Source organism: Sarcophilus harrisii, chromosome 4 (assembly GCF_902635505.1).
Source record: "Sarcophilus harrisii chromosome 4, mSarHar1.11, whole genome shotgun sequence".
Taxonomy (NCBI): Eukaryota; Metazoa; Chordata; class Mammalia; order Dasyuromorphia; family Dasyuridae; genus Sarcophilus; species Sarcophilus harrisii.
The window spans coordinates 436,639,161-436,663,317 of NC_045429.1; the positions used below are offsets into that span (position 1 = coordinate 436,639,161).

The 24,157-nt window shown below is 37.9% G+C and overlaps 1 protein-coding gene across 2 annotated transcripts in view; it reads left to right on the plus strand.

The window, feature by feature from the left end:
• Positions 1-24,157, plus strand: part of EFCAB5 (EF-hand calcium binding domain 5) — a 139,632-nt gene that overhangs the window by 12,490 nt on the left and 102,985 nt on the right. For both annotated transcript variants that reach the window (XM_031967730.1, XM_031967729.1), the window contains exons 3-4: positions 577-652; positions 17,626-18,205. In XM_031967730.1, coding sequence (XP_031823590.1) covers positions 577-652; positions 17,626-18,205 — 656 coding nt within the window. The remainder of the gene's footprint in view (positions 1-576; positions 653-17,625; positions 18,206-24,157) is intronic.

Sequence of the window (24,157 nt, forward strand, 5' to 3'; positions counted from 1 at the left end):
ACTAAAGCTGTTTTGATACTCACACCAAGTCTGCCACCAATAGGGTGAGTCCCTAGGAGTGGGGGACCACCAGGACCAAATAGCTCAAGAAAGAAAGGCCAAGAAGCTCATGCTGTAAAGAAAGCAAGCCACAGCTTCTATAGTGACCAACAGTGGGGTCAAGCTTGTAAGCCCTCTGCACTTCCAGCCTTCTCCAGGTGAGAAACAAAGACCCATTTTTTTAAAGCATCAAATCATGTATCTGGCAAACATGGTATACCTTAAATGTTAATTCACATCTAGTGGACTGGTCCCCTTTGTATATAGCCTTGTCAGCAGCACAGACTATTATTGCCACTCTCGAAAAACGGAGTTTTACTCTGTGAGAGCTTTAAATGGAACACTTTGGTAAAGTAGTCTGTGGTTGTCGCTTTGCTTCTAACCACAATATTCCATCCTGGGAAATTAGAGATTTGATAAACTTATGAAGGCATTTATTTGCATTTTTAATTAGGTGGATTTAATAGCATTGAAAAGAAACAGTCTATTTTGGTACAATCGTTTTCTTCTTCTTTTTTTTTTTTAAACCACTTATAGATTGTGACTTCAAGCAACAAAAATCTTTATTCTCAATTGCCAGCAGTCAGTGGATATGACATGCCTAGGGTTGAAGGTAGGCAACAAATCAGCTTCTGCCACATATAGAATAGAATTTAAATCTATTTCCATAAAGCCATGATTTAACTCCGTCAGAATAAGAACTGCACTTGTGATTTTATTGGCACAGGTAAGAACTGCCTTCACCAGTGTAAATTGGTATCTTCTCTTCTATGAATAGCCCTCTAGAACTTCTTGAAGTACAGAGAGATAAAGCATTTGTCCAAAGTCATGTGGTCAGTATTTGGACTTGAACCCATTTTATTGTTTTCAAAGTTGGCTCTCAGTCTACAATCCCATGCTGACCCTTTACTATCCCTTTGATCTATATGGAACTTTCGCTATATTGCTTTATGAAAACTTTTTTGGAGGGGGTTCTGAACCTGTGTAGGGAATTCTCAGGGTAGAATTTCTCTCTGCAGATGGAGATCAACAACTTACTTATAATTTACAGTACTAGAAAAGTGTTTGGGACACTTGATGGCGTTCTCTGACTTGCCCAGTTGCTGGACTTGAACCTATCTATGTTCTCTCTCAAATATGCAATCATTGCTTCTCAGTTCATGGAAACTTACTTTAGTCTTATTTTAATGCTGTCTGGGAAAAGAAGTTCCAAAGCAATTTGCTCTTTATGTATTTGTTATTTAGTCGTTCTTTTGGTTGTGTACAATTCTTCACAATCCCATTAGGGGACTTCTTGGCAAAGAGAGTGGAGTGGTTTGCCATTTCCTTCTCTAGTTTTGTTAATACATTCTTAGGTCTATAAGCATTTGGAGAATATTCCCCAGGAATCTGTCAAGTTCCCTTTCCCTTACATAGCCACAAGCAAAAAAAATTGTGAAAGTTTGGGTGTTTTTAGGAAAGACATTCATTTTCATAGGTATTGAATTTTACAGAATCAGGGAATCACAGAATTTTAGCGTTGAAAATGACCTCAGACCACTACAAGAAAAGTGGTCATCCAGTCTAGGCTTGAAAACCTCAAAAGAAGAGGAAACCCATTAATCAATCAAATAGCCAATCAACAAGCATCTGTTACACTCCTGCTATGTGTGTCAGGCACTGTGCTGAGAGAAACAAAGACATGCAAAAACATCTCTGCCCTCAAAGAGTTTACTTTCTAAGGGAAGACAACATGTAAACACCTAAGTATATCTGGTACATACAAGGTAGATAAAACGTGACTTTTGAAAAACAGGCGTAAGCAGCTAGGAGGAACCAGGTGCTTGAGTTGATTCTTAAAAGAAAGGAGAGTTGGATTCCAGGAGATAAATATAAGGAGGGAGAGCATTTCAGGCATGGGGATAATTAATGCAAAAGGGTGGAAATGGAAAATGGAATGTTATGTTTGAGGAACAACAAACAAGCCAGTACAATGAGATTATAGTGTGTAGAATGAGATAATGTGTAAGAAGACTGAAAAGAAGATAGGAAGGGACCAGGTTATAGAGAGCTTTGAATGCCAAGCAGAGGAGTCACTAGATTTTACTGGGACAGCTAGGTGACCCAATGGATAGAGTATTAAGCTTGGAGTTCAGAGGATCTGAATTCAAATCTGAAAATAGATACTTGTCAGCTATATGACACTAAACAACAAGTCACTTAACTGTTTGCCTCAGTTTCCTCATCTGTTCAATGAGCTAGAGAAGGAAATGGCAAATCATTGCAGTATCTTTGTCAAGAAAAATAATTCATTCAAAAGGGGTCAGGAGTCAGACATGACTAAAAACAACTGAATAAAATTTACTGAGTAAAAGAAGAACATGATCAGACTTATAGGAATTTTGATTTGGCAACTATGTGGAGGATGGAGTGGAGCAAGGAGAGATTTGAGTCCGTAGGACCAAGAAGCCCCTTCAGAATCCAATACACCTCCTAGAGTGGCCCAGGCTACCTTTGTTTTTTTGTTTTTTTGTTTTTGTTTTTTTTAATTTATTTGAATTTTAATAATTTATTTTCCCTATTTACATGTAAAACAACATTTTTTTTTTTTTATTTAATAGCCTTTTATTTACAGGATATATACATGGGTAACTTTACAGCATTAACAATTGCCAAACCTCTTGTTCCAATTTTTCACCTCTTACCCCCCACCCTCCCTAGATGGCAGGATGACCAGTAGATGTTAAATATATTAAAATATAAATTAGATACACAAAAAGTATACCTGACCAAAACGTTATTTTGCTGTAGAAAAGAATCAGACTCTGAAATATTATACAATTAGCTTGTGAAGGAAATCAAAAATGCAGGTGTGCATAAATATAGGGATTGGGAATTCAATGTAATGGTTTTTAGTCATCTCCCAGAGTTCTTTTTCTGGGCATAGCTAGTTCAGTTCATTACTGCTCCATTAGAAATGATTTGGTTGATCTCGTTGCTGAGGATGGCCTGGTCCATCAGAACTGGTCATCATATAGTATTGTTGTTGAAGTATATAATGATCTCCTGGTCCTGCTCATTTCACTCAGCATCAGTTCATGTAAGTCTCTCCAGGCCTTTCTGAAATTATCCTGTTGGTCATTTCTTACAGAACAGTAATATTCCATAATTTTCATATACCACAATTTATTCAACCATTCTCCAACTGATGGACATCCATTCAATTTCCAGTTTTTAGCCACTACAAAAAGGGCTGCCAGGCTACCTTTGTATAGCTCTAATTGTTAGGAAGTTATTCCTGATATGGAGCCTAAATTTACTTTCTGTGACTTCTACCCCTCTGTTCTTCCTCCTGAGGCCACATAGAACAGATCCTTTCTCTTCACAAAACAATCCTTCAGATACTTAAAAATAGCTGCCATAGACCCACTTAATCTTCCCTTCTCCGGATTAAACATTGCTAGTTATTTCAAACAGTTCTCATATGACATGGACTGAAGACCTTTCTCTATTCTAGTTGGACTCTGAATATTGTCCAGTTTACTAATGCCCGCCTTAAGCCAGGATGACTAGATTTGAACCCAATGCTTCAGAGGTAGTTTGATAAGGGTACAAGGCAATGCAGCACAATATCCTCCTTATTCTTGGAAAATATACTTCTCTTAATGAAGTCCTAGATCTTATTAACTCTTTTTTTCTTTGTCCTAATTTTATTAAATTAGATTTTCTTTTTTTTATCATTATAAACTTGGCAAACACCAACAAACATAGATATTTTTATATATAAAGAAGAAGAGAAAAAGATGTATATGAAACATATAAAATTTGCTTTCTTGGCTGTCATATCACACTTCTGATTCCTATTGGGCTTGCAGTCCACTGAAACCCCCAGATCCTTTTCAGGCAAGGGACTGGCTAACCACCCTCCCCTACTCTATATTTCCAAGATTGACCTTTTAAACCAAAATGTAAGACTTTACATTTATCTTTTGTGAACTTTGTCTTACTAGAGTCTGCCCAGTTTTCTAGCAAGTCAGAATCTTTTTGAACTCCAACTGCACTCTCCCATGTGTTAGCTATCCTCCCAACCTTGTGTTATTTTCAGGAATGACATTCTTTTTTTTTTCTTTATTAAAGCTTTTCACTTTTCAAAACATAATGCGTGGACAATTCTTCAACATCAGCCCTTGCAAAATCCCGTATTCCAACCCCCCCATGCCCTCCCTTAGATGGCAGGCAGTCTAATACATGGTAAACATGTAGAAATACACGTGTTATTTATTCTTTTATTCAAGTCACTAATAACAATGTTAACCAGCAAAAGGCCCAGCTCAGAGCTCCCCAAGGTTCCGTTTGAGACTTCCTCTCTCCTCAGCATTGCCACACCAAGTCTCAAGGTTGGGAAATCCTCATGCCAAAGGGGCCCAGCTGACTTCCCCAGGGTTGTCTGAGGGTACAGCTCTCAATTCTTTGAGTAGCTCTTCTGTGTTGGTTTTAGATAGTATTTTAGACGAACCACTAGCTTCATCAAAGCTGTATGACTCCTTGGGAAAGGAAACACCTGCTGAGGCCTCTTGTGGCACCAGCTGTAGCTAATTTTTATTTATCGCCCCTTGGATTACGTTGGGCTAGGACACTGTCAGCTTAGCCCTAACCATGAACTGAGAACCAAGTGTCAGACAGGGGCTGATCTGTCCAGAGCCTCTGGGTTCCAAAGAAGAATCTCTCCTGAGCTCTTGATCATTCTCTCGAAAGCATTCCAGAAGTCAATATCTATAACCCCAGAATTATCCTGGAGAGAGATAAAGTGACTAGAAAGATGGCTACAGTTAGAAAGACCATCCCCAATCCATATTAGTTGGGGGCCCTTGCCAAGTCAATGATTCTGAAGGGCTAGGTGGTACCCTGGACAGAGCAACTGAGGCAGCGTCAGGAAGATTGCTGTTCAAATCCTGTCTCAGACTTTGGGCAGCAGGTTTACTCTATCTCAACCTCAGTTTCCTCATCTGTAAAATAGGGACAGTAATAGTGCCTGCCTGCCTTACCAGCTTGTTGTAAGGATTAACTAACATATTTGTAAAAGGCTTTTTGCCTTCTCTAAAGCTCCTTTTAAAGGTTGGCCATTATTACTTACAAACACTAGATCTCCCTCCCTTTCTAGAAGAAGCAAATTAATAGGGACTGGGGAGCTGGGACGAAGGGCCAAATCAAGCCCTGAGATTATTGCTTAGCAACCTGCAGTCAAAACACACTAGAGAAGCGGCTGCCGGCATCCCAGACTGAGCACACACACTGCTTCATGGGTGAGTTTGCTAAAGCACCAAGGACAGATGGTTATACACTAAATTGCTGCTTATCTCCAGTTCTGCCCTGGAAGTAGGAAGTGGGAAGAAAAGGTCTGCCCTGTGTGGGGCTGGGGAGGGAAGGGGGAGAGAGGGGGAAGGAAGAAGGATTTGTTAGACTTAGAGAGATGAATAAAATTGATTCTTTGTCCACTGGCTACACAGAAGAATAGCAACAGTGAGTGTGGGGGAGAAGGTACCTTAGAAGGCATCTGGAAAGAAGCCCCCATAGAAAACTTGTAGCCCGTTAATAACAAGAGTCAACAAGCATTTATTAAGTACTCATGGCACACTCATAATAATAACAGCTGGAGTTTACCAGATATCTTAAAGTTTGCAAAGTACTTTGTGTATATTATCACATTTGCTTCTTACAATGACCCTGGCAGGTAGGTGCATTTTACAGGCAAGGAAATTGAGGCAAATGGAGTTTAAGGAACTTGCTTAGAATTGTTCTTCTCAGTCAGTCATTTTATAATCATGTCTGACTCTTTGTGACCCCATTTTGGGATTTTCTTGGCAAGGATACTGCAGTGGTTGACCATTTCCTTCTTTAGTTCACTTGGCAGGTGAAGAAACTGAGGCACACAGGGTTAAGTGACTTGCCCAGGGTCACAGCTAGGTGTTATTTGAATCCATGACCCCAGGCCCAATGCTCTATCCACTCTGCCAAATAGCTGCTTTTAGGTCCCACTTGACTGTTTAGAATTAATCCAGCAAATAAGTGTCTTTGAGGGAATTCAAATTCATTTCTTCCTCTCTCCTAAATCCAACACTTCTCCACTAAGTCACCTCGTATCACGGGCCCTGTTTAAGAGCTGAGACAGAGAGAAAGGCCAGAATACCCCTGCCTTCCATCCTAAAGGGAAAGACAAGTTGTATAAAACACTAGATAAATACAATGGGGTGAAAAGTAGTCTCAGGGAAGGTCCTCCCAGCGGAGGGGCTGGGAAGGGCCTCCTATAGAAAGCAGGATTTGAACTGTTATATAAACCAAATGGTGTTGGAGAGGATAAGAACTTGCCCTGGAAAGAGGCACATAAACATTTTGCCCTCTGACAATTTGGGCCATTCTGCATACAAAATAATTTTTTTAAAGGTGTGTTCCTAGGCCTTTTGACTCCTAGAACCAGGTTCCAGGTAGCAGCTATCAGAAAGGACAGTTCAACTGGAACAGGGCCTTTTTATCTTTGCACCCCAAAACCATACAAGCTTTTAGATACAGACCCACTGTCTTTAATGTCTTCTTATTATTACTTTAAAATGGTTTTCAAGTGAGCCTGTATATAAAAGTCTGTCCCCAGATGCTTAGTTTCTCATCTCATTCAGCCCCCAAATCCCAGAAGCAAAAGATTTTGAGGGCAGGAAGTCCTGAATCTATTATGGTTACACCACACCCAAATGCCCTTTCTCAGCACACAAAAGCCAACTAACTGGTCAGTGTAGGCTCTGTTAAAGAGACAAACAAACATGAACTGAAACCTCGTTTAAATTCCAAGTCAGACAAGTTTTGTTCATTATTGAGGAAACGATTATCTTTAAAAACATAAACATACCTCCAAAGTCTTTTTTGTCTGGATAATTGTGAGCCATGATAAACTGCAACATTTTATTAATTCATATTCTCAATCATCCAATACTTCTGAACATTTTTAGTTAAAAAATAATCGATATTTATAATGATGGCCCTGAGGATCTGCAAGGTTGTTAAGTACCTTCTGAATCATTAAAGATAAAATTATGCTCAATGTAGCTTGAGAATTTAAAATGATTTTTCTTTGAAAATTGGTAATCCATGTGTGTATGTCAGAGATAATAGATTTAGAATGAGAAGGGATTTTGGAAGTCATTTATTTCAAAAGTCCCCCACCCCCATTTTACAGATGGTAAAACTGAAGCCCACAAATTTAGTGACTTGCCCAAGATCACTCAGGATGTAAGAAGCAAAGCCTGCTTTGAAACAACATTGTCTGATTCCAAATCCAGCATGTATTGTGCCTTGTGCCACATGGCTTCCTGTACCAATATTGATTTTTCAAATATTACAAATTCCATGACTCGTAGCCATATGACATCACTATAGAATGGCAGAATTTGAGCGTCAAATGGCGCTTCATTGGCCATCTCAGTAAATCCATACAAGTAATGGATTCCCTCTATCACACATCCAAGAAGTTGTCCAGTTTCTACTTGGAGCCTTCCCAAGATAGAGAATTCATTGCCTCTTGAGACATACATTCTATTTTCCGGATGGTAATAACTGTTAGGAAATTCCTGATATCAAGCCTAAATTTACCTCTTGGCAATTCCTACCTTTTGCTTCTGGTCTGCCAAATACACACCCTTGCTTGATACTGCAGCCCTTTAAATATTTGAAGAAAGCCTGCACATTCCTCCAGAGTCTTCTTCAGGAACATCCCCAGTTCTTTCATAATCCTCATAAGTCATGAAGGTCTTGACTCCTGAGATCTTAAAGTATTTCTTGGTCTTAAATGCCCTTCTCTGAACACCTCACAACTAAGCCATACCCTTCTACTGTGATGCTTAGAGCTGAACACAATACTTCAGCTAAGGTTGGAGGAGGGCACAGAATGGCAGATCTATTACTTCCTATCTTCATGTAGCCTAAGATTGAATTTTTTGGCCGCCAAACCACACAGCTGACTTACATCAGGCTTTCAACCCCTCAAAATCTCAAAATCTTTTCCAGAATCACTAATGTCAAATCATGCTTCTCTTAATCTCATATTTGTGAAGTTGATTTTTTGTACCTAAGTATAAGACTTTACATTTATCCCTATTAATTTTTACTTAATTAGATTTAGCTTGATGTTCTATCCCAATGGTATCAAATTAAAATAGAAATAAAACTCTGTGGAAGTTCCTTAGAAAATTACAAGTTAACATTATGTTTATTTTATTTATTTATTATTTGTTTTTTATTTATTTAATATTCCCCAATTACATTTTAATCTGGTTCAGTCCTGTACTGAGCTATGGTGGGCTATATGTGACCTGCTGACCTAGTGTTTGACATCTCTGCTTTGGCCCATCAGTATCCTATTGGATCCTGACTGTCATCCAGTGTGTTGACTATTTCTGCTCTTGATGCCATCTGCAGATTTGATGAGCATATCATCTACATCTTTTTGTAAGATATTGGTAAAAATGGTCAGTAACAGAAGGTCAAGAACAGATCTCTGGGGTACTCCATTGGAGCCTCTAGTCATATTGACATTGAACCATTAATCATAGTTAACTTTGTAACTATAGCCACTATCCAATCACTCCTGATTCCAACTGATTAGATTATCTTCTAGTTCACCTTTATCTTCTCCATGAGAATAATATGAGAGACTCTATCAAAAGTTTTGCTAAAATATATGCAAATAATATTCGCCATATTTCCCTCATCTACAAGTTTAGTATCACCTTTTTAAAAAAGCAGTGTTAATAACCAAGCTTATTTGATATTTGATAATCAAATCCATATTATTATTTTTTCTATAACTAGAGTGACAATATCCTCTCCTGTGGCTTCATTCAGCATCTCTATGATTCTGAGTCTTCTGCTGTCAATACTCTTTCCCCCATTCCTTTACACCCATCCATGTTTGCCACAATCTCTTCCTATGAAATTCTATTATTCTTACCATTCTATGGTGCTCTGTGGGTCCTATTCTATTGTTAACAAATTGTCCTTTGTAACAGACGTGTGCCCTTCCTGTGAAAACTACTTTATTTATATTTAATTTTCTAATACATGCTGTTTTCCCCCAATAAAACATAAGTTCCTTGAGAGTTTTTTCCTTTGTCTCTCTAGTACCTATCTTATCAATAATAGGTGATTAACAACTGCTTGTTGAATTGATATAACCGAAATGCCTCATTTCCAAACTGAGCTGGATAAGAAATGTGTTACTATATCTTTACAATGACCATAGCAGCTTGTTGTATTCCACAATTCTGACATTTTGAGTGTTGACACTGTCATAGTTGTTTACTAGTGTTAACACATAAAACAAGGTATTCTTGATCATAATCTAAAACCTGGTGCACTGAAAAGTTTACTTCTCTTCATAGTTTGCTTCTCTCTCCCATACCTCTCCCCTTTTGGTAGGACTGAGTAAAAGATGATCTTGTTTGTAAAGTGTTTTCGGTATTTACAAAGGAACACTGTGCAGTGTTGGTATGTCCCATCAATCCACCAGCATCCATCATTATCATCCAGGCTTTGCCCACTTCCTGCATCATAGCAAGCTCCATCTGATGACTAGGGTGCACAGATAGCCTAGAAATACACATTGCTTTGTCTAGAAAAAACGTTCCTTCTCAATGACCCTTTAGGTTGCTAGGCCAAGATTTGGCTGGATGAAACTCACTGTTTGAAAGCCACAGTCTATTTTATTTAAAATAAACAAAGGGGTGGTAGAATTGTTGGGCTCTATACTGCGCAGGGGTAGTCTTGACAAAGATGCTGAAATGGTTCGCCATTTCCTTCTCCGGTGCATTAAGGAATACAGAAGTTAAATGTCTTGTCCAAAGTCACACAGCTAGTAAGTGTCTGGGACCTATTTGAACTCAGATCTTTCTGAGTCCAAGTCCAGGGCTCTATTCACTGAGTCATTTAGTTAGAGAGTAGAATAGGACTGCTTCCCTAGCTTTTAACACTGAATGGGTGTTGCTTCAGCCAGACCTGAGAAAGACCTTAGCTTAAGCTGCCCAAGGACTCCCACAGATGACTCCAGGGAAAAAGTGAGGCTGGTGACTTTACACAGATTCACTCACTTAAATCCAACTCATTGGCAAGTCATCCGATATGATGGTCCTCTTCAAGAACAGAAAAATGCTATATACCAAAAAGATCTATGGAAATCCAGAAACCAGAAGGAAAAGAAAACAATGTGAGTCATTTGAGTCAGAATCAGAGAAGAGAAAAAAACTGATGGAGTAATGAATATTTACTAGAGCCTGCTTGGCCAGATGGAGGGAAAGGATGATAGGTTCCTAATGCAGATGACAACACTGTCAATATACAGTTGTGAGGGGTAGAGACTTCAATCATCCAGACACTTACTAGAGATCTCTTTCTTATAAAAATAGAACTTATGTTTTTGTTGAGTTTGCTAACAATTTCATCTGTAAGAAGATATAAGAATTAATGAAAGGAGCTACAACCCTGACTTAACAAGAAAGAACTGATTAATGAGATGAAAATGACAGATAATTTGGGAGATTGTGACCATGTCATTTTGTGATTGTAAATCCCAAAGAAGGGATTGTAATTCCCAAAGGGGCAAACTTTTATGTGTGTGAGACTTTAGAAAGATTGATTTCAAAAAGTTTTGTGGTTAAAAAACATATATATATATATATATGTGTGTGTGTGTGTGTGTGTGTGCATAGCATATACACACAAATATATCTTTGTATATATACATAGAGCATTCAACTTTAAAAGAAAAGATAGATCAAATGGAATAGAAGGCTCTCAAGAGTAGAAGTAGAAAATTATGAATGATCCCAAGATCATTTGAAGAAAATATGGTGACATTTAAAGATACACAGGAAGCTTTCTAATGAGCTCAGATTTTCAAAAAAATAAATACAAATGATGGAAATTGTGTGTGTATGTGTGTGTTAGGTTGGGGGGAAAATATTACACTGAGGATAAACACAAGAGTGATCTGAATAAGAATAGTGTCAGAAATGAGCCAAGGATTATTTAATGGATATCAAATCCCAAATTTGGCTCTCTAACTACTACCTATGCTTTTCCTCTTGTTTTTCTGCAACTAATTTAAATGAAGCTAGAAGCCAGGGCCTGCTGAGAGAAACAGCAGAATCCTTACAAAATCATTTGGGAAATGTAATGAATTATGTAAGATCCAGAACCTGGAGGTCCTGACTTGGTGTCTCTCTTCCTAATCACCTGATCTCATCACTTCATTCGCTCTTTGAATAACCCCATTTCCAGAATCATCCTCCCATCCCAGTTCACAGCTCTCTGGACGTTGACTTTCTCTTTGCATTATATTCTTTTTTTTTATTTAATATCCTTTTATTTACAGGTTATATGTATGGGTAACTTTACAGCATTGACAATTGCCAAACCTCTTGTTCCAATTTTTCCCCTCTTACTCCCCACCCTTTCCCCCAGATGGCAGGATGACCAGTAGATGTTAAATATATTAAAATATAAATAGATACACAATAAGTATTCATGACCAAACCGTTATTTTGCTGTACAAAAAGAATCAGACTCTGAAATATTGTACAATTAGCTTGTGAAGGAAATCAAAAATGCAGGTGGGCATAAATATAGGGATTGGGAATTCAATGTAATGGTTTTTAGTCATCTCCCAGCGTTCTTTCTCTGGGCGTAACTGGTTCAGTTCATTACTGCTCCATTGGAAATGATTTGGTTGATCTCATTGCTGAGGATGGCCAGGTCCATCAGAACTGGTCATCATCTAGTATTTGCATTATATTCCCTAAGATTTCATCCAATTCATAATCTACAATCTGTTGATGTCCCAAATTTCTGGTCCTGGTTGGATCTTGTACCATGGAAAGAATGACCTTACATTCCACCAAATTACTCTTTCCAAAGTTACCAATGATTGTAGCTGCCAGATCCAATGGCCTTTCCCCAGTCCTCATTCTCCTTGACCATCTCTCTGAAGCCTTTGACACTGCTGATCAGCCTTTTCTGTGTGTCTCTCCTCTCTCTAGGTTTTCAGGACACCCCCTTCTCTCTCTTTGGTTTTGTTCCTTCTCCATCTTTGCTGGATCCTCATTCACATCATGCTTATTAATTGTAGGTATGACAGAAGGTTCTGTCCTGGATTCTCTTTCCTTTTTCCTTTATACTACTTCACTATGAGTATGGTTTCAATCAAATTGAGATCTGGTAAAGACTTTAGCTTAGAAAGACCAAGGTCTCCCACTGCATCCAGGGTCATCTCCAGTCATCTTGATCTATATCTTGCCACTGGCTCCAGAAGGCTCTTGAGGGGAAAGTGAGGCAGGTGATCTTGCACAGCCTCCCTCACTTAAATCCAATTTACTTGCATGTCACAACATCACTTCCCTGAGATCATGGTCCTCTTCCAGAAGAAGGACAAACAACAACTTCAATTAGTGATCTCACCCTTGCCAATTAATTTAATTATCTTATTTATACTATCAGAGTGATCTTCCCAAAACTCAGATTTGACTATGTCACTTTCCTCTATAATCATCTCTAGTGGCTCAAATAGAATCAAACAGAAAATCCTCAGTTTGGCATTCAAAACTCATCATAACCTTCCTCCTTCTTTCATTTTTCTTATATTTTCTTATATAAGAGTGACTTATATAGTCACTCTTCCCCCTCCCTATCATATAAATGGTGATCTACTCACACTAATTTCCTTGCTGGTCCTTACAAAGGACCCTTCATCTCCTGTTCCTGGATATTTTTACTGATTGGCCACCATGATTAGAATTCTCTCCTTCCATATGTCTGCCTCCTGGCTTTTCCAGCTTCCTTCAAGGCCCAACTAAAATCCTACCTTCTAAGGAAGCCTTTCATGATCCCTCTTAATTCTAGTGGTTCATTTCTAAGATTATCTCCAATTTATCCATTATATACCTTATTTATATACAGTTGGTTGCATGGTTTTCCTGTTTTAGATTGTGAGCCTCTCAAGAGCAGGGAATGTCCTTTTCTTGTCTTTGTATTCCAAATGCTTGGTATTAATTATAATTGTAATAATTGGTAATTAATTGGATATTAATCTGGCACATCGTAGGGATTTTTAAAAAGTTTACTAAAAAAAAGTCCTTAGCCATAGTCTATGAAAGATCCCATTCCTGTTTTCTATCTTTCTTTGGTAGGATTAAGGAGAATGATACTACCTAGAACAAATTCAGAGTGCTCAAAGAATTTTCAATTCCAATAGATCAAAGAAAAGGAATCTTAAGTACAAAAATATTTGTAGCAATTCTTTTTGTTATAGCAAAGAACTAGAAATGACAAGAGTATCCATTAATTGGCTAGAGACATGAATAAATAGCAGTTGTTCTGAAAAAGATCTGGGGTTCCCAATGATTAAAGCACCATATGATTTAGCAATGTGATTTGACACTAGGAAAAAACGATTACAATCTTGGACTCTGAGGATAGTTAGGTGGTACAATGGATAGAGTGCCAGGCTTGAGGTTAGGAAGACTCATCTTCCCTAGTACAAATCTGGCCTCAGACACTTACTAGCTCTGTGACTCTCAGCAAGTCACTATTAACTCTATTTGCCTTAGTTTCCTCACTTGCAGAAGGATCTGAAGAAGGAAATAACAAACTGCTCTTGTATCTTTGCCAAGAAAATTTCAAATGGGGTCATAAAGAGGCAGATCTGATTGAAACAACTGAACAACAACAATATTGGGCTTCATTAAGAGATAATAATATTATTTTGGCAAACTGTTGTTATTCTGGACAAGTTCCTCATCAACATACTTACCACTGGCATCCAGTATATTTATTTGATCGAAAGTTGCCAATTACTTCGAAGATTAGCCCAGAAAAACTATAATTAGGAAGTAAGGTCACCACCCACAAAATCATATTGTGATTTGCAAAGCCAAATATAGATGGCTTCTCCATTTCTTATCCTTTAGGAAGAAAAATAGCTGCATACGTCCTTAGAAATGAATTGTGAACAACAGCATCAAGAAAGTAACTGGAATGCATGTCTTATCAAAAGCTGCTTTCTATGGCCAGATGGCAATAATGATTGTGGGGAGAAAGGCTTTGGATTTCTTTGTTGTTGTTCTCTCCCCCTCCATATAGCATACTATCCATATTTTAAAGATTTAAATCTTTCATTTTATCTTAAAATTTAATAAAATTATCATTATCATTATTTTTGGTGGCTATGAAAGCTATTGGGCATATAATACATTGATTTATTACTGCGGTTGATAAAGGATCCTAACCCATTTGCAATCCTGTACATTCGGAGCACAGTTGGTGCTGGCATCTAACCCAGTTACAAACTGTGCCACCATTGTGCTGAGCAGCCTTGGTGGAGGAACAGATGGAGGCGAGGAGAAGATGGGATGTCACTCTGAGTCCTGCTGCCATACAAAGGGCTGCCGCTAACTTTTGTGCACATGTGGGTCCCTTTCCCTCCTTCATGATCTCTTTGGGTTATAGGCCCAGTGATGGTGCTGCTGGGCCAAAGGGGATACATGGTTTGATGGCCCTTTGGGCATAGTTCCAGATTGCTGTCCAGAATGGTTGAATCAGTTCATAACTTCACTAATAATGTAACATATATATGCATATATTTTTTAAAATAAAAAATCATTTTAGATAGCAATGACCAATTTTACCGAGTACTTTCTTCATAATAGCCATGGGAGGAGGGAGGAGTAAAAGTATTCTTATTCTCATTTTACAAATGAGGAAACATAACCTCATTACATGGCTAGTAAATATTATTTTACATTGTCTCAGGAATGTCTCCTTACCTCTTGGGACTCCAGTTTCTTCAACTGTAAAATAAGAGGCTTAGGAGACCCTTTAAATATCTTTTTTACCTTTAATTTTTATTTTACAAAAAAACTTGGATTGAGGTTAAGTGACTTGCCCAGGATTACACAGAGATATCTAAAATGGGATTTGAAGTCAGGTCTTATTGACTCCCAAGTCCCTTCAGGCTTGAAGACACTACTGAAAGGGAATCCAGACTAGTGAATCTTGGTCTGACTATACTGCCCACTGGTTGTATGGCCTTTGAGAGCTATTTCAGCTCTTCAGGTGAATTTTAGCCCAAATGATTTCCCAAATGGAAGCAAGCAGCCTAGCTTTCACATATCTACTCTAGTAAAAAAAAAAAAAACCCTAAATATTAAACCCAATCAAATAAAGATCAAGAAATCCTCTGAGAATTAAGTGATCTCCTATACCCTAGAATTGCATGGAGAGTTAGCAGAAGTGCATGGGCAGCAAGAAAAGTCCTGCCACCAAAGCCTACATGGATAGTGACAAACCATCTCGTGTGACCAGAACCAGGCCAGAGATCTTTGTAGCCAGCAAGGGTTGGTATGGAGTAGTAGTAAGAATTGAGGGCTCCCCTGAGATGCCTCAGGTTGGTTGGAAACACCTGCAAGGAACCTTTGATGTGTCAGGAATGGTCATTTTCCTTTGAGGTACTGTACCCCAGACAAGGACAAGGACAGACAAGGAGCCCCCATCCCAAGGGCTTCAAGGTCTCAGTACCATTGTCCTGAGATAACACAAAGGATCCAGAACTCTGAGCCTCAAGGATCCAGAGGGACCTAATCCCAGGAGGTAGAAGTCAGTGTGGGGCCTGGGGGAACCAGGATGGGACCCCAGTGGTTTCCAGCCTCCATCCCAAAAGCACAGCCAATGAAGACCTAGTTTATCCTGAGCACATCTCTGAAATTTTCAGAGTCCCAACCAACTCTCTCATTCTGTAAATTACAGAACAGATACCAATCTGTATTGATAGAAGGAATTTCCTTACTGAGAGTACCCCATATCAATTAAATCTCCAATCCATGTTTTCCCATCCCCCCCAAGAAATTTTTTTACATTGGCTCATAAATTTTCAGTGATAAGAAACCTTGGATATCACCTAGTCCTGTCTCTTCCTGCAGATGAGCACCTGAGGCCCAGAAAAATTAATTGGCCCAAGATCAGACAGATATCGACTCTAGCACCTTGCGTGATTTCTCCTGTCCCAGCTTTACCATGTTTCTCTGTATCCTCTTAGCTTTGTCATCTTGTGGCTGAATTATATTCCACTGAATCATTTTGCATAGCCAAAGTGGGATGCTGGGATTGGAATGCTAGGCTCAGATTTGGATTGACTAGTTCAAATCTGATGGTAACACCTACTAACTATATGGCCCTAAGCAGATTCTTTAATCTCTAAGAGCGCCAGACACCTGTTTAGAAGGTATCTACTAAACACAGCTGGCATTTGCTTTGGGGAAAGCAATTCCTCGAGATATCAGATTCAAGCATCCTTCATATATTTTCTTATACTGAAAAATCACATTAGGGAGGACCTTCTCTTGCAAGGACATAGTCAAGAATCACACAAGATCAATCAGTAAACATTTATTAAGCAACTACTGTGTACCAAGATCTGTGCTAATCATTGGGGATGAAAAAAAAAAGCCCTCAAGGAGTTTACAATCTAATTAAGGAGGAGGAGAGACAATATATAAACTTATATAAACAAAGCAAGCTATATGCAGTATGAATGGAAGATAATTAACAGAGGGAAGGAACTGGAATTCAGAGGAACTGGGTAATGCTTCCTGCTGGTAAGCACTAAAGGTATCATCCCACACATAAAACTATTTAAAAGCAATGAAATAAAATAAATGTATAGATAGAAAAGAGATTAGAATAGATCAGTTCAAAGAAAGTATTATTATTATTATTTTGTTAAATGTGTCTTTTTATTTTATGCAATTATAATTTTAAATGTATGATGTTGTATATAATATTATTCCTCATTTTATTTACTTATTATTGTATTTTAAGTTAAATATATATATTTCTTGACTATGCATTATCTATATCAGATTGCTTGCCGTCTGGGGGGAGAATCAAGGAAGGAGAAAAAAAACTGACACAAAATTTTACAAAAAATGAATGTTGAAAACTCTTTTTACATGTAATTAGAAAAAATACTATTAAATGAAAAAAATGCACATTTTAAAAAAAGTTACCAATGGGATGATATCAATATATTGGGAGTCAAGTTAAGTCAAGGTCTATTCCTCTTCTGTCAAATGAGGGGATTAGAGTTAGTTGAAGTTTAAGGTTCCTTCTAGAGGTTTTCTATGAACACAGAAGCTAAAGAGAATTTTAGCCAATCAAAGAATTGATTTTCAATCAATCAATAAACACTTATTAAATGCCTACTATATGCCAGATACATAGCTTAGCACACTAAAAGATGAAGATATAAAAGAGGCAAAAAATAGACTCTGTTTCTGAGGACCTTACCATCTAATGGATTAAAGAAAATACTTCCAAGTGGAAAACTTCCAATGGTTCACAGAACCATGTTTTATCTAATGAAAATATGAAAGTGCTGGAGAGATAAGAGTGGGAGGAAATAAATTTCAATGAGATCTTTTATCTTGGTAGAAAAACTTTTTTCTTGAGCAATCTTTTACAATTGTATACATTTCATTTTTACCACTCATTTCCCACTTATTGTTTTCTTCCCAAAAGAAAATGTGCAAGAAGATGAAGTGGAAGAGATGCCAAATGTTACTGCTCAAAAAGTATCTGAAGCAATAATATCAGATGCTCCTGAATTTAAGACATTAGAGGAAATGGTTTTGGACATAGAAGGACCTCCAAAGATGGCAGAAAGCGTGTTTCCATGGAAGGACAATTTCTTTGAGAAGATTGAAGCAAGATCCATTGCTATGCAGGAAAATGTAATTAATAAGTTTCTCCAGCAAAAGGAACTAGAGAAAAAGATAGATAAAAAGTTTCCTTTGGATAACTTGGCCTATGAATGGTTAAATGATAACAAAATGACATTGGATACTCAGGCATATTTACTTGAGAAACTGTTGCCCACCCTGATGCCAGGGGTTGAAAAATTGTTAATGGAAGTAGAAAAGAGGAAGCTTTTGCAATCTAAAAAGAAGATAAAATTTGATCCGATTAATTATTTGGGGGAATACCTGATGAGAAACAATCCCAATTACCAAAAAGACTTACCAGAAACTGGTTATTTGAAAGCAATGAAAGATGTCACAAAAGAAATGAAAACCCAAATTCCTGAAACTCCCTTCTATAGGTAAGTTTTTTTTACATGTTTTCTAAGATGGCTAATCTTCTTCCACCAAAAACCCCAAAAAGGTAGAGATTATCCAAATCAGACATGGTGATTAGCATATTCTTAGTAGCCAAGAGCTTGAAAGAAATGGTTGTTTATTGGTTTGATAAGAGTTATGTTGATGGCATTGAATGATGGGAATATATTTGGTCTGGAGTCCTGCTCCTGCTCTCTCTGAACTTGAGCAGTTAAGTCAGCTATAAAGTGAAGGGGTTCTTTGTCTGATGTCCTCTGTTCTTCTAGCTTTCAATCTGTGTGCTGAAGAATAGCACTGAAGAACACACCAGCTTATATTTATAGAGCACTTTACGGCCATAGAGAACTTCCTATTCATTTTCTTAATTACTTTATTCTTCACAATAATCCCTTGAGGTCTTGGGATAATAGATTTTGAGGTCAAGGGAAACTTTGATGCTGTCCAATCCAAACTTCTCATTTTATAGATGAAGAAACTGACCCCCCATGCACTTTTAAAGACTTGCCTAAAGTCACAAGATTTTCTGACTCCAAATTCAATTGTTCAGTAATAAGAGTGTTATTGACCTCACTTTACAGTTAGAAAAACTGAGGTTCACAGAGGTTAGATGAATTCATTAAGATCACATAGTTAAATATTGGAGTCAGTAAATGAGCCCATGTTTTATGATTCCCTATTCTGCTCTATTTCTTCTCTAGAATACAGATGAATATAAAATATTTTCTATATCCCCAAGGAACATATCTTGTCAAAGGCACAAGATTTAATACTCATGAAACAGCACAATAACAATTCAATTCAATAAACATTTATCACACACCTCATTTGTGTGCGACACTCTGGTAGGCCCTAAATGAAACTGTCCTTGTCCTCAAGAAACTTACATTCTGTTGGGGAAGAAAAGAAGGAGAAGAAGGAACAATACCAGGGAGCTGAGGAGAGATCTGGCCAGGGCTCCAAACGATAATTCAGAATACTTTGATGTTGTTAGGATATTGTTTCTGAATCTCTTTGCTTTTGAAGGACCATATTTATAACCAAATGGTATAAGAACTGTGCCCCAAATCACACTGCTGATTCATATTCATACAGCTAATGTTCATAAACAAATGAATACAACCACTCCTCTTATTTATTCCCATCAATTGGTTTATATATAGCTGGAAAATCCCTGATTATCTAAGAAGTGCCAGAAAGAGCAGTGTTTTGGGACTGTGGAAGAATATGACCTTTGGGAGTTAGGAGCTGTCCTAACCTCCTTCTGTCATCAGGATATTACTATCATACCATGTACTAGTGAATTTACAATATCTTTTGTTGTTCAGTTTTTTTGTTGTTGTTGTTGTCCAGGGGTCCTCAAACTTTTTAAATAGGGGGCCAGTTCACTGTCCCTCAGACTGTTGGAGGGCCAGACTATAGTAAAAACAAAAACTTTGTTTTGTGGGTCTTTAAATAAAGAAACTTCATAGCCCTGGGTGAGGGGGATAATCGTCCTCAGCTGCTGCATCTGGTCTGGGGCCGTAGTTTGAGGACCCCTGTAAGTTAGACTCTTTGTGACCCCATTTGAGTTTCCTTGTCAGAGATACTGGAGTGGTTTGCCATTTCCTTTTCCAGCTCATTCAACAGAGGCAAACTGAGGCAAAAAGGGTGAAGTGATTTGCCAAGGATCACATAGTATCTGAGGTCTGATTTGATCTCAGTTCCTATTGACTCAAGACCCAGGACTGTATCCACTGTGAAACATGAATTGTGTATACAACTAGAGCTTGACTATCAAGTTTGACTTGATAGTTTGTTGTTCAGCTCTCCAAACTACACTAACTTAATCTACAGGTATCAAGACCCCTAACTTGCTATCTATCAATAAAGGAATCATGGAAGAGATAATATATAAGCCAGAGTGGGCAAGATTTGAATAGTTGGAATGGAGGAAGGGACAAGGAAATTTCAGGTGGGGAAACTGAAGGAGCAAAGAGATGCATATGTGAGATTAAACATAGAGTTAAAAAAAGAGTAAAAGAAAATAAAGAAAAAATGGAGTTTTTATGGAACAGTGAAAAATTTGTCCTAGTTAAGAATTGAAGGTTTTGTTGCATTTGTTTTAGAGAGATGTGAGGATATCTAACTAGGTAAGGGACAAATTATGGGTAACTTTGAACATTAATCTGAGAGATGTGTTATTTAATCCATAGATGATAGAAACATCATGGAAGAGAGGAAAGAAAATTGATTTTGGACTCCTAGAAGTAAAAATCCTGTGTTTAAGTCCCACCTATGTAACCATAGGCAAGTCTCCTCACCATCTTGAGCCTCAGTTTACTGATCTATAAAATGACAGGCTTGGACTAGATGCCTACTGAGTCCCTTGTAGCTCTAGCTCTTTGATTTTTGAGCAATGGAATTGTTTTATATTATAAAATAAAATAATTTTAGAAATAATTACTAACAGCATTGAATGAAAATAAGCCTGGATAAGCAGATCATGTTTTTTTCTGAGATTCAGTTTAACTAGATCACTAAAATTCCTATCAACTTTAAAAAACAGACAAAAATCTATACGTATCAATATACTATCAGAATTCTCTTTGGATAACATCTTCTAATATAGTTAGGTCCCAATCAAGATAATTAGTGAATCCCCTAAAATGGCAGTATGGATTAGAATTCACACTACCTACAGTTATGATTATGTAAAATAATTCCAATGGAAATGCTCAGTGTAAATTCAAATAATGGGAACACAGGATTCATCATTTGAACCATTTTGGACCTAGATGTATTCAGCTCTCCCCCAAAAGTGAACCACAAAGGCCCCCTTTTGTGCTTTAACCCCCTGGATTCCTTAAACTTGTCCAGCAACAGTTCCCATGGAACTAGATCATAGGATCATTGATCTGGAAGGGATGCTAAAAGCCATCCAGTCCAATCCTCTCATTTTAAAGATGGGTTCGATGAAGCCCATAGAATAAGTGACTTATCCAAGGTAAGACAAAGAGCAAATGAAAGAGGTGATTACCCACCTAGGCCCTCTCACCCTAAAAAAGCCCGTGCATTTCTCTGCCACACTGTCTTTTGTGGGGCATACCTCCCTCTGCTGTCAAGTCTTGTACATTGGTTGTAGGTGAGAACTCGGAGCTTTTATTTTTAGCTAGAAACCAAATCTCGGGAGTTTTGATATTGTTGAGAACTGCCAGCAGCATGCAGAGAGCTGTATCATCAAATTTAATAAGTAACTTGAAGAACATTTTCTCCTACCATCTGTTCTTGCACAGTAATGAATTAGATTTATACTTAGTCCTATTTGCATAAATAACACCTACAATTTAGGAACTGGTTTCATGAATTTAAATCAATATGTTGACAAACACTGCCCACCTATGTGTTGAAATACAGTCTATAAATGTTCCTTCTGAGGAGATAAATATGGTTAAATAACAGCATAATCCCATTTCAGATGCAATTATGCAGAATGGTAGAGATAGGAGAGACCTAAGACATCATGTAGTCCAATTTTTTTTTTCATTTTACAGATGAAGAAACTGAGCTTGAAGGAGCAGGACTCCTAAGTCCTTCTAATCTTTTCCACATAGTTGCCAAAATAATCTTTCTAAAGCCTGGGTATAACCATATCATTCTCCTTCTCAAGAACCCTTGATGGCTTCCTCTTGCCTCTAGGATAAAAACCACATTATTTAGCTTGAGATTTAAAACCCTTCAGAGTGGGCCTCAGGACTACTTTTGTAGACTTACTGTTCATTATTCCCTCTTCCTGATTCTGAGTCCAGCATTCTATGTACTGTATCACCTAGCTGCCTGATTTTCCTTCACATAGTCTATATTTTGGCCAAATTTGCACACTTGCTACTCTCTAAATAGAACATTCCTCTCCCATTTCTATACCTTTGTATAGACTATTTCAATGCCTGGACTTCATTGCTCAGAATCCTTACCTTCCTCCAAGGCTCAGCTAAGGTGTCATCTCTTTCTTGAAGCCTCTCTCTTCTCTCTCTCTCTCTCTCTCTCTCTCTCTCTCTCTCTCTCTCTCTCTCTCTCTCTCTCTCTCTCTCTCTTTGTCTCTGTCTCTCTCTGTATCTCTGTCTGTCTCTGTCTCTCTTTCTCTGTCTCTGTCTCTCTCTCTGTCTCTCTGTCTCTCTCTCTCTTTCTCTGTCTCTGTCTGTCTCTCTGTCTCTCTCTCTGTCTCTGTCTCTCTGTCTCTGTCTCTCTATCTATCTCTTTCTTCCTCTTCTCTCTTTCCCTCTCCTCTTTTTCTCTATCTCTGTGTTTCTCTGCCTCTTCAATCCACTTTATTCAAGTTATCACACATATACTCACTTGTTTACATATTACATCCCCACTATAGAATATAGGCTTTGCCTTTCAAAGGCTCTCCTTTCAGAGATTGTTTTTAATTTTGTTTTTGTATCTCAAATGTCAATATCAAAGCAAAATGACTTAATGGGTAGAAACTTGACCTTGAAACCCAGAAAAAAACGAGTCAAAATCCTACCTTTGAAATACATACTGGACAAGTCACTTAACTTCTCAGGCTTCTAGGCCTCTAGTGCCAACCTGGAGAGGGGAAGGAAATTTCCTCCTTTTGATAGTTTCCAAAATTAATGAAATCACAGTCCAGTCCTGAAGTCTCACAGCTGGATAAGAGTGAAGAATTCAGTTCTTTTGACTCATTCAGGGTTCTTTGTACTCCACCAAATAGAGAGATCAGTTCATTCAGTCAGAGTTAACAATATCTGTAACAAGAATGAGAATGAGTCTACTACGTGTCTACTTTGGTTTTCTTCTTAGAGCAGCAGTGATGGCTCAGGATCACTCACTGGCCTCATGCAGGTCACTGTGAGATGGGAGATTCAGAGCCATTCTTTGCCAGGGACATAGCTTTTTTATTTGGACAAATATCCTTTTCTGGGAAATCTTTGGGAGAGTTGGAGTAATTAAGGATACACTCCCAGGCTAGATGGATAAGATTAGAACTTCATCTCTCTATGGCAATAATCCAGAATCTAGCTACAAGTCAACAGATGGCCGAATCAGGCGATTTTGTAAAATGTTCAGCCATCATGGGGATGCTGCTCAAGGCGGCGTGTTCTCCTGCCTGGTGCCTGATGGCTTGCAGCTCAGGTGTCCAGGTTTCTTAGTAAAAATGTTAAGGCTTTGAAAAAGAATCTAAAATAACTGATTGAGTTTTCTCCTATCTGATCCAAGGTGGGAAAGGAAGTAGAGGTCTTCCAGTTAATTAACATCTAAGAAAAAAAAGCTTCCATTCCTTTTGGAAACTATTATGACTTACTTTTTTTTTTTTGACTTTCACTGCCTTATCTTTTAGCAATATCATTAAAATGTGCAATTATCTTAAAGAAAAAAAACCTATAGTTCTTTGGCATTGATTCTTGCCTTTGAGCAGGAGTATGAACAGAAAAAGGAAACATCTCTAATTTGTATCCAAAGACAAAGATGCATCTTTGCTTACTTAAAAGAATTGTCATAGCAATGGTCCAGCTACTTTCAGAAACAGACTATCATCATATAATGTAGAGTTCTGATATTTGATACACTTACAAGTGCTTTTGGTCATGGCCCTTGACAGATGGGTCCAGAGCCCATATCACTTCCCCCATAACCCTTGCCACTTCCCCCACACTAAAGCTGCTTTTCTCTATCCAGGGCTCCTTTTATTAAAAGGAAAACAGATTTTATGACTCACTTGCACCGTAATGTGAATCAGCTTAATGAATTGCTCTCCCAACAATATTTAAAGTAGAGAAACCTGTAAGAATGGTTATCTAAGGTCGAATTTCAGGTACCAGACACTAATTGGAGCGATGCCATTTTGGTTGCTTCTAACTAGTGGATAGAATGCTGAACTTTGAGTCAGGAAGACCTAAATTACAAATATTGCCTCTGGGTGAACCTAATCCTTT